Here is a 14509-nt window from a genome sequence, read left to right on the forward strand (position 1 = left end):
AACTCTAGGACAAAACACATGAAACCTGTTGGAAAGTCATATTTTTAAATAATTCTATTCTGTAGATCCGGAATGCCAAACAAAATGTAGAACTCTAACCAAACTTACAATACAATTCTTTCAATGTTACACATCTTGGGGCACCCTTCTGCACAATCTCCTTGGTCTAGTAGTGGAAAATAAAGAATGTTCTACAAACAAACATTTTTAGAACAGTTTATTTTATTTCATCCAACAGTCATAGCGGAAAATAAAAAAAATTGTCTGAATTTGGCCCATTGCAAAGTTACTTGAAGGGTGTGATAAGTTACAGTTATGGCATAATGTCTACTTCAAAGAATGAAATAAATATATTTTCAACTTTAAACAACAAACAAATCAGAATACAAATTGGCTTGTTCATCAAATGTCCACAAAAAGTGTGTTGGCAATATGTATTTCAAAAATATACCTGGAAACAATCATTTCCAGAATTGTTACTTTTCTGTATCATAACTCTATGGACCCTTTGCAGTAAAAGATTTGTTTTATCTTCGCCATAATACCATTTGAAGAAATTTGTACATAGTATTAAACAGTCTTTCAAGACAAGTGCACTAAAGCACTGGTATTAGGAAAAAAATAAATATTCAACAAATTATGAAAATAAGTTGATCAAATGAATGGTTCTTATCAGTTAGGAGAAAAAGTGTTTTGGACACAATTTGTGCTACAAACTGAGATGTTATCTTTTGCTTCCCATTATAGTATAAAAGCAGTGATTTATGAAAAACAAAAGGCACTAAAACATTAAAAGGCGATAACAGTAAAGAGACAACATCGCTTACAACAGTCAGAGGCAAACTATATAGGTTAAAGTACAAGTAACACAAAAGAAAACAAATTTATACAGGCAAAATCGAGTACAATATTGCTCATTTAATGCATACTGTCCAACACACAACAACAATCACAACTATGATAATTTTCATTCTTACGCTCAAAATAGAAATTGACGAAGTCAAGAAGACTGTGCTATATTGCACAATGGGTTCCCAGAGTAAAAGAAATTGGAGACTTGTGTAATAATTCTCATGTGCATCCACATAAGGCATTGGTGAGTAATGTAACTGAATGGGATGCATTTTTAACAAGTTGACTGCCACAAGGCCATTGGCTGATGCAGCAGAGTCTCAAGCCCGATGTGTGCCAGCAGGCAGCCCCTAGTTCCACTCTGTTCAATACAGTATATGTTTGGAGGTTGTGTTCATAATTCCATCACAATCCCCTGCACCCTGTTAATCACATACTGCAGATCAATGCAGCCTGTAAATGGATGGTATTACCAGTTTAGCCTTCGTCATAGTTGTGGCCTCGTACAGTTCAAACTACTGTAGGTTTCTTGCTGTCTATTGCCATCACCATCACCATTACCAATACGTCATTGTCACTGGTGTTGCTATCAGTTGTACCCACAAACACATCCTCATTACAAGAAAGCTATGATAACTCTGGTTCACCATAAAAACCTTATTTTTTCGACATCCTCAATAATTCTTCAGTTATTTGAGTGAAAACCATTTACATTCACTTTATATGACAGGAAATCTCACTGTCCATATCAAAAGGTAAATTACGAGTCAGCTTCATAATGGATTTAGAGCCATGACGTAATTTTGTAAAGAATTAGTAATAAAAACCATTGAACGTAAACTTGCAAAATAATAATAATAATAATAATAATAATAATAATAATAATAATAATAATAATAAAAGTTGAACAAGATACAGTACCAGACTTCCTGTACACTAGAATCAACTTAATCAAGGAATACCAGTTAATGCACACTACTAGACTGAATAGAGTGGAATGTGTGGCTGTCAGCAGGCATGCAATGTCAGCCACAAGGCTCTGCTGTGTCCACCAGTGGCCTCATGGTAGTCAACATGTTAAATTACTCGAGTACGGAACATGAAATGCAACTTCAGAGGATTGATGCAGCAGCAAACAGAAATTTGCTGACATGATTTGACCATAATATCTACTTTAGGACGAGCAAAGAAAGGGCTTAATGACCCTGTACCATTTCATGCAGAGAGTGGTTGAAGATGTGAAAATGTGTAGAGATGATAATTACATTTATTAATCTACTCAGGAATTTGTCTAAGCAAGTAATAAATATCTTAATTTCTCCTACAGTATGCTACACACTCACTCTTACTCTATCGTTATGGAACACGTCCAAAAAGGCAGACATTCTGGATGTATGAAATAATACTGCTACGCTGCAGTTTGAAGTTATATTTTGCAGATGTTGTAAGTGACAGTAATGAAAGTTATCATCATTTCATTCATATAAGGAGACAAAAGGATATAGCAGACATTAATAATGCCTTATTTGCCAAAAACCATTGAGAATGCACAACAACAGGCAAGATGTTAATAATATATACATATCTATTTTATTGAGGGAGATAAAAGTCATTTATTATATTATTTGTTGTACAGCCATTGAACTCAGTTTCTCCCTCTCAAAATTTACAGTATTGTGAACAGCACGAAAGTACACCTTACAATTGAACAACCACTGTTGGGACCAGGAAATTGAAAGTTAAAGCTGCTCCCCACTGAAACGATTTTCTGAACCTTCATAATGCATACTGCTCAGCTCTTACATGCTGCAAAACAAAATATACAATGTAGTCAGAGGATTTGTTACATAAGTGGACAAAGATTGAATACTTGAGTAAAGCAGTCCTGTGGACTAACAAGCAAACAAGCTTTAGAATTTAAAAATCCTATTTGATGATTGGCAATTTTGATGCAAAACACATTTTAAGGGGAAATGTGTGTTTCTGTTAAATTTGGGCCGTCCTGTGATGGAGTATATAAGATTTTTTCTGTAACTGTCACATATATGTTAAGCAAATATACCTACAACCCAATCTACCTTCCATAAAAAATAATGCTTTTTTAATTACATAAAAATTCTTTGTTACTTCTTGAACACAAACAATTATTTTTAAAAGTAAGCAATATACCCTAATAAATCACTCCATGGAGAAACATAATTTTCCATCAGAATCACATTATATACGTATACAGTCATAACGTTAGAAATTTTTAGGGTATGTGTGGACAAAATTCTTCAAATCAAACCATAAATTTGTATAAGACAGAACACTTTACTAATCTACTGACGTCATGTGAGTAAGGTGTCAATCATGAAAACAACTGCACAACTATCAAGGGAAAACTTATTGTAAGTATGTATGAAGTACACCACTAACAAGTTACAAGAATGACAAATCTTGCACTGCAAGGAACAGAAGGCTTGTTTCCAAATGACTGTTTCTTTAATAAACTTAAAAATCGAATAGCAATAGTAATCTTACATGAAGGACATTATAACAAAGTGAGAAATTTTGCAAAACAATTGAAACAGCCATCCTTATAGTGCTCAATATTGGTAATTCAGCTCTCTGATAAATATATCTTTATAAGTGAGAGGCAATTCATAACTGGATTTGAACTAACAGAAATACTTGAGAATATAAAGTCTAATTTTTAAAATTCTGAGCAATTTCAGCTTATAATACGAAATCATTTGAATACACTGCATCACAAACTTGGAGCTACTGTCATACATTTAACTAGACACATTTAATGCACACAAAGTGATAACATGAAAAGAAATGTACATGCTCATAACAAGTACATCTGAACTCTAGAAACAATAAAACTTTTCAGAAGGAGCAACTAAAGTACACCATGTTAATGGGAGAATGTAGGACACTTGTTTCTAATTTAAAGTAAGTTTCATATTTAAAGCACATTTTACAGAAATAATGGTTTTAATGTAGCTGCCTTTTGTTAGAAGGATGCTTGAGAAACAACCCAAATACATCACTGGTCACATACAAGCTCTCCCTCATCCTTCTAAATCCTAAGAAAAGCAAAAACTTCTTATAAAATTTTTGCATGTTCTACATTTCGAAATGGTGGAATTTACATCCAGGTCCAGGTGTAGTTGTAGTTCAGTGAGCTCAAAAAACATTTCAGTTTAATAAGGTTGGTAAACAACACTAAATATACTGACTTCTGCACGTATACTTTTTACTGATGGAACAGAGCACACACTAACCAAGAGGTAAGTCTTAGAATGTACAAAACCCTTAAAATACACTAACAGTTCATTTCAGTTCACGAAAGGAATACGTTCTTAGAAGAATCGTATATTCATTTCACAAGCCTGAGCCCAATTTTTAAATGTTTTAAGGGCTTGGTATTATAGATCTGCACTTTCTAGTGCTCCTCTGCACATTTGTTGAGTGGAACTTTATTTCTTCCCTGCTTCCATAATGCTTGATAGTACATTTATGAATAAAAATTTGTGTAATAGTGAATGGAATCAACATCATGTTTTCATAGATGCATAGGTAAACTGATAATTCACAAATCTTGTACAAATGTTCATGTTCCCGTGCAGATTTTTTTTCCAGTAATTTATATTTAACAGCACCTTAAGGAAGCACCCACATTCTAAACTATTCCAGATATACCACAATATGGACTAAGCAATCTGCAAACACAATCACACAGTACACACTTCACAAGTAACTTTCTAAAAGAATATAATACGCTAAGTTTGCGCCTTGAATATGGGAAACAGAGGAGCAGCAGTAGCTGCAGCTACTATTACTTCAGAATATAATTGTGGTGTAATTATAAATGTTAATATTGCCAACAATATGCTCCTGCTAACAGTCCTTCATAAGTAACTGTACGAGTCAGAACGAGTGGGCACGAGAAACAGTCATATTAAATATTGCCATATAATTTCTCACGTAACAATCAATATTTTTCTTGTAGAATGGCTCACACTACTATGGTTCATGCAGAACTAAGAGTTGAAAACAAAGTCCAAAAACCATCTACTGAATTGTGCTACTGAAAGAAGAAGGCTTTACAGCTCATGTATTACAAATAGCAATCTAGAACTTACTTCTCAAACTCATTCCAAGTTTAATAATTACAAATGAACAGAATATATGTTACAGCAATGTATGTGGCAGTACTCTGGAATATCACAGCTGACTGTGTAATAAGTGTACAGTACTTATTTCATACAAATAAGGTTGGGGCATACAACTGTCTATAACATTACACACTGTTTCATTTGCCTTTCTTGAATCTTTCTATTTTCTAACAATTTTAAATCTTTGTTACACCGTATTCTGTTTTAGAATTTAGTAGCCATGTTTACTCTAAAAGTGTAACAAATGGCATCTTATAACTGTTCAAACTGGCAGTCTTGGTCATGGTATTTCTAAAGATATTTACAATTTTCTTTTGGAGTGTGCACCCACAATCAGCCCAAAAAAAGACTTCCATGAACTGCTTCATTTGGCATCCTGTCAGAAGGAACCATCGGTCAGGTTCTCATTATACAAAATATGTTGTCAAAATCGCAACTTCATGTGCCCACTCAATTAAGCAAATTCAAATTAGTCTGGTGTAATACTAAGTACAAGGATATATACCAACAATGGCAGCAGAACATCAACAATCATTGTTTCTGGCAGCAAAATAGTGTATTTGTCCAAGTGTGTTATACTTTCATGGTCACAGCTGACGACACTGTGATGAGATCACGACAGGTTGCTCAACTTCAAACGCTGAGATGCAAATTTTAATCTTTTGTTGCTGTCCTTATCCCTTGCACAATATCTCATTCATTTGGTGCGCAGATGTCTGTCTATTCCAGTGAAGATTTTCTATTATACTAATGTATGTATACTTGCTTCTACATAAGGAGGTTATACTTCCCCTTTTCTCAGCAATCTCCTAATGTTATGTCTCCGTCACATCTGACAACAAATTTTGCAATGGCAGGACCCAAACTGCCTAGTTTGAAGACGTTGTAGTGGATGCAGATCAAGTCTACCCTGTCCCATTAACAAATGTATACCAATAGTACAGTTGCCGCTAACGAGTCTGACACTGTTCAGCCAGATAAAAAGAGTATGCCTCTTCACTGATGTCTCAGTTCAGTGTCATGGGAGCATACATTATAATGCAGCTCAGAAGAAATTTAAATACAACGATCTGAGCATCAAGGTCAGTTCACTGTATGGATTTCCAGGATGTAGTAAAGAAAGTAAAATAAAAGATAAGGTACTGTTTGGTATTGCCTACATCTTGCTTAAAGTACTATAAAATCACTCAAGTCATCAGGCCTACTCTTGAGGAAGCAGAAGTAACCTAGAGTAGACGTCACTGTGCAACAATGTTATCTCCGTTGTGAAAAACAGAAATAATAATAATAACAACTATTTTTATTATTATTATTATTTATTATTATTATTATAGTCTGTCATTTAACTGTAACCTTTGATTGCTCAGTGCCATGACTACCTTATGTGCATCAAAGCAATAGAGCAAGGGAAACTGCTCACAATTTGTTTCACTCAAAAACGTGGACTAGGATTCTATAGTCTGACTGACACTTCACACAGAGCTGGTTTCCTCAACAGAGCACTCCACATCATGCTACTGCCAAAATGCCAACACAAATAGTCAGTTCACTGTGTGTGTGTGTGTGTGTGTGTGTGTGTGTGTGTGTGTGTGTTTGTGATCACATCTGATGAAATGCGAAACAAAAGGATCAGTTTTAAATGCAAAGATATCTCAGGTCATAAAATGTTGATGGAACTGGAAGACATAAATGCATGGCGACAAAGATTTTTGTGCGACATAAGAGAGACATTAATTTCAAGGACATTTTGGACTGATAAAGCATGGGTGAATGCTGTTCATACCATTACTAAAGATTGGAATGACTACGAAGGATAAGGTATAGCACTCTCCACAGGCAAAGAATGTAGGATTATTCTTTTTCATGTTGTTATCTACCATGGCTTCATTCCCGCCTATCCAATTTTTAAATTGAAGAAAAGTGAGAGTATACAAATCTAAGAGAAGTCAGAGTACCATGATAAAATTTTGGTGTCGTCTGCAGAACAAGGTCACATGCTGACGTTGGTACCTCAAGACAGCACCACAAGTAAGACTTTTGTTGCACTATGTGTTTCCCTACACCACTGCAAACGGAAAGTTATTTATGTCCAAGTGCAGTGCCACTCAGCCCAGTCCCTCTGTAATCAGCAACCACTTGTAACCATTGCTAACAACAATAGTATTGTGTTAGCACAGATCTGGCTGTGTGCTAACAGAACAGTTATTCTGAAATTATATCCACTTAAGGCCAACTGTGCTCTGATGTGAAACTATAGCCATACAATGAACTAAGTGGTAAGTGTTATACAAGTGTCAGTTACAGTATCAAATACATGTTGTCTAAGTGGATACTAATTTTTTCCAAAGTTAAGTATATACAAAGTTCAAGTTTTAATAAATTACTAATAATTTGTGTGTGTGTGTGTGTGTGTGTGTGTGTGTGTGTGTGTGTGTGTGGAGGGGGGGGGGGGTTGTTTATCTGCTCAACCTTCTCCTGAAGTACACCACAGAAACTGGTTCAAAAATACGTTGTTACCAAGTTCAGGAAACTCATCAGACATTATTCAGTGGTTACGATAACACTAAGTTACTTTGGATGATACACAGAGAAACTATAATTATTAGAACCCTTGCCACTTCATAAAACCAATTAACTACCAAGGCCTGGAAAAGTTACTGAAATGGACTAGGGGCCTGTTGCTATGCATTCAAAGTGAGTAACTGATGTGTGGAATAATGATGGTTTTTGTGGTGTCACTGCCAGACACCACACTTGCTAGGTGGTAGCTTAAATCGGCCACGGTCCATTAGTACATGTCGGACCCGCGTGTTGCCACTGTGTGATCGCAGACCGAGCGCCACCACACGACAGGTCTCGAGAGACGTACGAGAACTCATCCCAGTTGTAAGACGACGTTGCTAGCGACTATACTGACGAAGCCTTTGCTCTCATTTGCCGAGAGACAGTTAGAATAGCCTTCAGCTAAGTTAATGGCTACGACTTAGCAAGGCGCCAATTGTCACAGTGCATGTATCTTACAAGTCTCATTTGTATAGTCAAGAGAGATGTATCACAAGGATTGATTAAAAGTTAAGTATATTCCAAAGATACGTATTTTCTTTATAGTATTCAATACGTATCCTGTTCCAGACTTGACGCCAGTCGGCGTGTGTGTACGCGTGCCTTTCGGCTTCCTCCTCAGTGTGGCGTGACTAGCTTGTTACGCCACAACAGTTTTCTTGAAGATAATTTTAAGGAACTACTTGTTGCTTCCAGCTGTTCATCCACTTTGGAAAGTTCCAGTGACTCTGAAATCAGTGGTATCTACAGTTTTTCAGACAAAGACGCTGTCTGCAGTTAGCAACTGGTGGAGATATGTACACAGAAAACATTTCCTTACTTTTTAGCAGGAAGGCTTTATTTCTACATGCTGTACCCATGTTAACCCATAATGTGTCAGCTCATGTCACCAGTGTGAGACTAGTTTCAGGTAACCAACGAAAGTGAGAAATGATAGTTTGCTTTTAGCACTGTCATCTTTCTAGAGTTTGCTTGTATATGTTAGTTTTAACTGATGTGAACAAAGAGAGTGTGTTTAATAGTTGTTGGCTGCCATTATCTTGGATACATTGCATATCACTTGGTTGTGGTTACGATAGCAGTTCGAAGTTAAAATCAGCTGTCAACACATCATCTCGCGTTCCCGTCATACCTCATGACAACACTGTTCCATGTTACACGTGGGTAAAGAGGCCCTCACACATTCAAAAATATTGTTGAATATATTGACCCACTGAGGATGTGTATTAGCGTATTGTCAATAGTAGATATACCAGATATATTGACAATCAGTACTGATGGCCTAAAAACATATTCTCAATACACACCGAGTGTAAGGTCAAGAACTGACAGTTTCACAATATTCACTATTAACATGTTGACAGAACTTCATGAACCAGCCACACAATGTTACTATGCACCATTTACGTTTTCACTTCGTCTTTAAGAACAACATCCCTCTGATTCAATTTTTCAAGAAGTCTTAGCACAAAAAAGTTTCAATAGGACTATGCAGTGGTAGTCGTTATATTTACCACTTTAAGGTGGTCAGTGGAGGCTTCATTATGGCACTGCCTTCTTTATTAATTTAGAAACATAGTAGACTGAGATGAGTGAAAAATACAGGTCAGCCTCACAACAATAGCAAAAAACATAAATTACATTGCTCACATGAATTTATAATTGCAGGACTGACTTAAATACTTCACAGGTTTCAATAACAGTTTTGCTAATTGTATTCACTGATAATACAGTACTAAAATAAAAATGTTCGAATGACCTGCCTGTTGTCAGAAAACTCAGCTACATCTGATCTCTCTTTGACTGTGATTGCCTCTTCTGTTATTAATGAATTTTGCTTCCTATTTTATGCCATACAAACATTAATAATTTGTTGTAAGAGGCAGAATTCATAAGAAAATAGTTTACAAAATCTTGTGTCCATGGTTAAGATTTTAGTCAATAAATAAACATGCAACAAGTCACTTCTCTTTTTAGCCATTCTTGGACTTATTTCCACTTGTCATTTTCTGCTGTTTACCACCTAAAGCTAGAATAATTGTGGCACATGCTTTATTTTGGGTCTTCAACATCTTAACCTTGTAAAATAGCTCTGTCAACTGAGGATATTGACAAAATCATTGATGGTGTGACAATTGCTTCACTATACTGGAAGTTTGACAAACTAGTTTTGTCAGTAAATATCAAACAGTGCAGGTTCCTTAACAGCACTTGTGAAGTGACCAGCCACATTTGTGTGTCGTCTGTAACAGAGCAGCAGCCAATGTGACAACACTGTAACAGTAAGTGACAGAAGTCAACTAAAAGGTAATTTTAATCAGACTATAGTTATACTGGTATTTGCTTTTTCAGACCATGAATAACAGCTTAATTTCTGCAAAAAACTTGCTTTAGTCCTACAAAATGTACCATTAACCCATTAGCATTGTGCGTTGTCATATGGCAATGCTTGTTACACTATTTTAAAATCGTTTCCACGACATCAATGAAGCAAGAGTGTTGGTAGCACTTGCTTCTATTTCATAAGACTGTAAAGATCACTACAATGCAAGTTTTAACAGTACATTTAAAAGTCGCAATGTATGCAGTGTTGGAATTTGTCACTTGCTGAATGAGAAAGAAAAATGGAATATAATTTTGAGTAAGTATGTTTTACACAATAATATATGAAATATGACTTTGTTTTTAGTATGGTTATACTTTGTATACTCAAATATAAATTCTTTGAAAATTATTGCTTGTTGTGCAATAATTTATGTTGAGCTAGGCTGTTTGAACTTTGGTGTTGCCATGGGGCACTTCTACTCAGTAAAATGAAAAAAAAAATCCCTTCCTTGTTTTGGAAGAGGTTTAGCCTTTCTGAGGCACTGGGTGTTCTTAATAATGATGATACTGACGGTGATGTGTTTGTTGAGCCGTCAGATCTGAATTTAAACACAGATGAAGATTCAGGAAATTATGTTGGCAGGTAAGTAGGCCTATCACTGATTTGTTTTGAATTGTCTGTTTACTGATACTGACACAGACTACTTTATGATTTTTTATTCCATTTTGTATTGTTAAAGATTAGTAGACAAGCTGTCCTCTCGCCAGTTATGACCTAGTGCTGAAATAAGGCTGCCAAACAACAAAAGGATTTGTAATTATTATGAGGACCATGACCCGCTGGCACAATCAATGAATGCTGCGCAGATCCTATTGCATCTGAACCAGCACTATGTCCAAGGCTACCAGAGCACTCTGTATCCAAAGTAGGATCTACCTTATTACATGGCAATATTGTGAACTGGTCTTCTAATGGAGATACATGTGGGCAGAGGTGGGAGAAAGGAGCTGACTTTGACATTCAAAATCCCTCTACATTTCCAAGGCCTACGTACTCAAGATACAGAATCATGTTGATCATCAATACATTTGAACTTTTTATTGACCAGGAATTTATTGAGCATTTGATGAAAGAAACAAAGCATTAATATTAGTTCTCAATTGTCAGCACCCAAAAATTACAGCAGACAAGATATAGTGTTTAATCTCTATTTTGTATGTTAGTGGCTACAACAAGTTACCTTCTAAAAGGGACTATTGGGACTCAAAAGATGACATGCAAAACTTGGCTGTGTCTCAGCCTACAAGAAGAGAGAGATTTCTACAAATATGTAGGTTTTTACACTGTGCACATAATACTAAGATCGATCAAAATAACAAAGCACGGAAAATCTGTCCAGTTATGGAGATGATGATGATGATGATGATGATTTGGGTTGAGGGGGCGCTCGACATCACGGTCATCAGTGCCCTGGCGAAAAGTCAACATGAAATCTCATGGGTGGGGACGAAGGCTGTCCCCACATGCAGAGCAGTTTATAACATACTAAAGTCTGCTGCCCTTCCCCACCACTTTAGGGATGAGGCCTGATAGTTCACAAAATTTCACCAAACTGTTAACACTGGTATCGGTATCTGTGAGGACGGTGGGCAGATCTCCAGCGGGACCAAGGGCTGCAGTTATGGAGATGAAGCACTGCATTGAGAATTTCATACCTGAGGAACACGTGTCATATTATGAATGTATGTTGATGTACTCTGGCTGTCATGGACGCAAACAATTCAGCTGTGGTAAGCCTATTAGGTTCAGCTACAAGATTTGGAGCCTCAACACCAAAGATGGATATTTGGTAAATTATGGACTTTATCAGGGCGAAGGTCCTAAAGGGAATACAGTCTATGAGCAGTTTTTTGACAAGGCAGCAAGTCCCTAACTTGTTTTATTAGATGAAATTCCTGAAGTGAAGAGAGAACTTTGCTACAGTTTCCACATGGACAATCTACTTTCAGGTGCATCTCTGTTTTCATTTCTCAAGTACTGTGGATACTCTGCCATTGGTACCAACAGAGAAAATACAATTCCTAAAGAATGTCCACTGGGAAACAAAAAATCATTTTCCAATACATTTTGAGCCAGCAGTTGAGAAGCAATAGAGCAGTATGTGCAGTGACTGGACAACTCAGTTGTCACAGCAATCTCTTCTTCATGTGGTGGTGCTCCAGAAGTTGAGCAAGTCTAGAGATTTTCGCAACTAAAAAAGTGGGAGAGCGCGCGCACTCTCTCTCTCACACACACACACACACACACACACACACACACACACACACACACACACACACAAGGATGTAAGATGTTGGCATACAAAAGAGTTGGATTTTGTATAATAAAAGAAGAAACCAAAATATTTCTCACCTGGAATTCAACGGCGAAGTAGCAGCTGTGTACTTGCAGAGATAAAAAGCTTTACCCAAAGGAGCTGGAAGAACTTCTGCATCAAAGGCATCTTCTGAGAGCTGTATATCAGGTTCAATTAGATTTGATAAAACTCAACACCTCATCTGACATACAGGAGGGAAGAAGAAGACGAAGAAGAAGAAGAAGAAGAAGAAGAATACATGTTCTCACAATGACTGTAAATCTACTGTGAGAACAATGTTCCAAGTGTAATGTGGGATTGTGTATGAGGTATTTGATTCTTTTAGCCATGTATTGTTAGCAATTGTATTGTGTCATAAAATATCAATTGTATAACGAAGAGTTTATAATAAATTTAAATGAAAGTTATATATGCAATAAAAACTTTCAATAATCTATTTATTTTGTTGAAGTACTAATCCATATAAATTTAGGTACTGAAAACACCTAGCATTGCCATATGGCAACATCAAATACCTCGCTAAAGGCGGTACTGACTTTTGTGAAAACAATTATGTTGTGTAATTTATGCTTTTATAGACACAGTAAAGGAAACAAAAATATTACAAGAAAAAAAAATTCAAGCATTAACAAAGAATAAACACTGGGATTTGAGATATCAGCTCAATTACCATTGGTAGACTAACTAGCAATCATTACATGAAGGATTCTGCACAACACAACATCCCCACTTCCACTTCATTTTCATCACTTAGTAACACCACAGTTTAACACACAGAGTCATGACATTTCTGTTAATTTTTGTTATACACTGTGACAGCAGCACTCTAACCAGCCAGTAAGATATGCTTCTGAAAATGATATCGCACGAGTGCGAATACTATCACTCATATTGATTTGCAACATAGTTTTTACAATGGACAACATATATAGTGCCATAAAAATTGACGGTAACACCACATTTGATTTTCTTTAGTTTTCTAAGGACCTTGGGATGTATGAAATAGTACATTACAGACCACTTTATTTACAATTATCTTGTAACCTACAGATATTTATTGAAGAATATCATTTTCTTTGATGAACAAGAAGAAAGGATTAGTAAAGAGCATAAACCCAACCTTTTGCAAAAATATGTCGTACACCTGTTTCCCAACACAGAAGAAAGCAATTCTGTTATTGCTGCTACATCTGAACCACAAATGGCAAGAATCTTCAACTTTCGAAGCAATGGCAGTTGCATTTACAAAAATATTCATACTTTGGAAAGTTGAGAGAAGTGTAAGAATGTGCAAATCATTAGACTTCACACAAAATTGTTACATGTCAAAGAAAGTGCTTATCATAATAAGAACAGACAACAGAATTAAGTGTTTCTCAGGCATAAAATACTTGTATATATTCTCTCAATTTCAGCCGTATAAGCTGCAATTATACACATATTCAAAAGTATTTATTCATGACTAAGTTGTAGCTTATAGCGCTGAATCAGTGAGATTTAGCTGTTTTTACATTTATTTCAGGATCAATCACATCTTTCGATAATTTACCAACAACTGAACTGCAGAAATATAGTAACTATTTTGTTAATCAAGTAGAAAAATAATTAAACACATAATGTCATCTTACAGTTGCTTTCTCACCACAAGGGGAGCTAGTGTTGTTCCAACTTCTGGGGTAACAACTTTCACAGCAGTGTGTGTCACAACTGTATGTGTTACACATTGGTAACACCAATTGAGCTACCACTTAAGATGGGACTAGCATGAAAAGTAAGCTGTGTCTAAACTTGTCTTTTAATATAATTTAACCTAATAATTCCAATACTTTCCGATATTCAATAAATGTTTCACAGCTCTACATTCGATTTTTGCACGCCTACATGACGTATATCACAATGTTTTACAGTCAGAAAGTAAATTAATACACTTTGACATAGTATTTATATTAATGTATTCTTTTACCACCAATTTACAATGACTATGAATCGATACTTAGCCCATTTTGTAACAATGAATATACCCCTGTGTACCATGAAAACAATCTGCCTACAGTTTTGTGGTGGCTATCTTCACAGTGCCAATGAATAACTATACAACATACACACAATTTTGCTATTGCCACCAAACCAAAATGTGCAAATGAACAGAACTTGTCAGATATTTATAAGCTGTTATTTAAGACTTCTACTATGCATCATCATATAACATTTCTTTTTTATGCCTCT

General features: G+C 35.9%; 1 protein-coding gene across 7 annotated transcripts in view; it reads right to left on the reverse strand.

Annotated features, from left to right (window-relative positions):
- Positions 1 to 202: 202 nt before the first annotated feature.
- Positions 203 to 14509, reverse strand: part of LOC126248615 (protein phosphatase methylesterase 1) — a 102284-nt gene continuing 87977 nt past the window's right edge. For 2 of the 7 annotated variants that reach the window (XR_007545513.1, XM_049949772.1), the window contains exon 10: positions 203 to 2658. Coding sequence is in view for 4 of the 7 variants with exons in the window: in XM_049949772.1 (XP_049805729.1) it covers positions 2629 to 2658 (30 nt within the window). In the remaining 3 variants the exon portion in view is untranslated. Of the gene's footprint in view, positions 2659 to 9118; positions 9824 to 12318; positions 12420 to 14509 lie in introns of those variants that run through there. The other 5 variants (XR_007545515.1, XM_049949770.1, XM_049949769.1 and 2 more) reach the window with 4 other exon arrangements.

The sequence above is a fragment of the Schistocerca nitens genome, chromosome 3 (assembly GCF_023898315.1).
Source record: "Schistocerca nitens isolate TAMUIC-IGC-003100 chromosome 3, iqSchNite1.1, whole genome shotgun sequence".
Lineage (NCBI taxonomy): Eukaryota > Metazoa > Arthropoda > Insecta > Orthoptera > Acrididae > Schistocerca > Schistocerca nitens.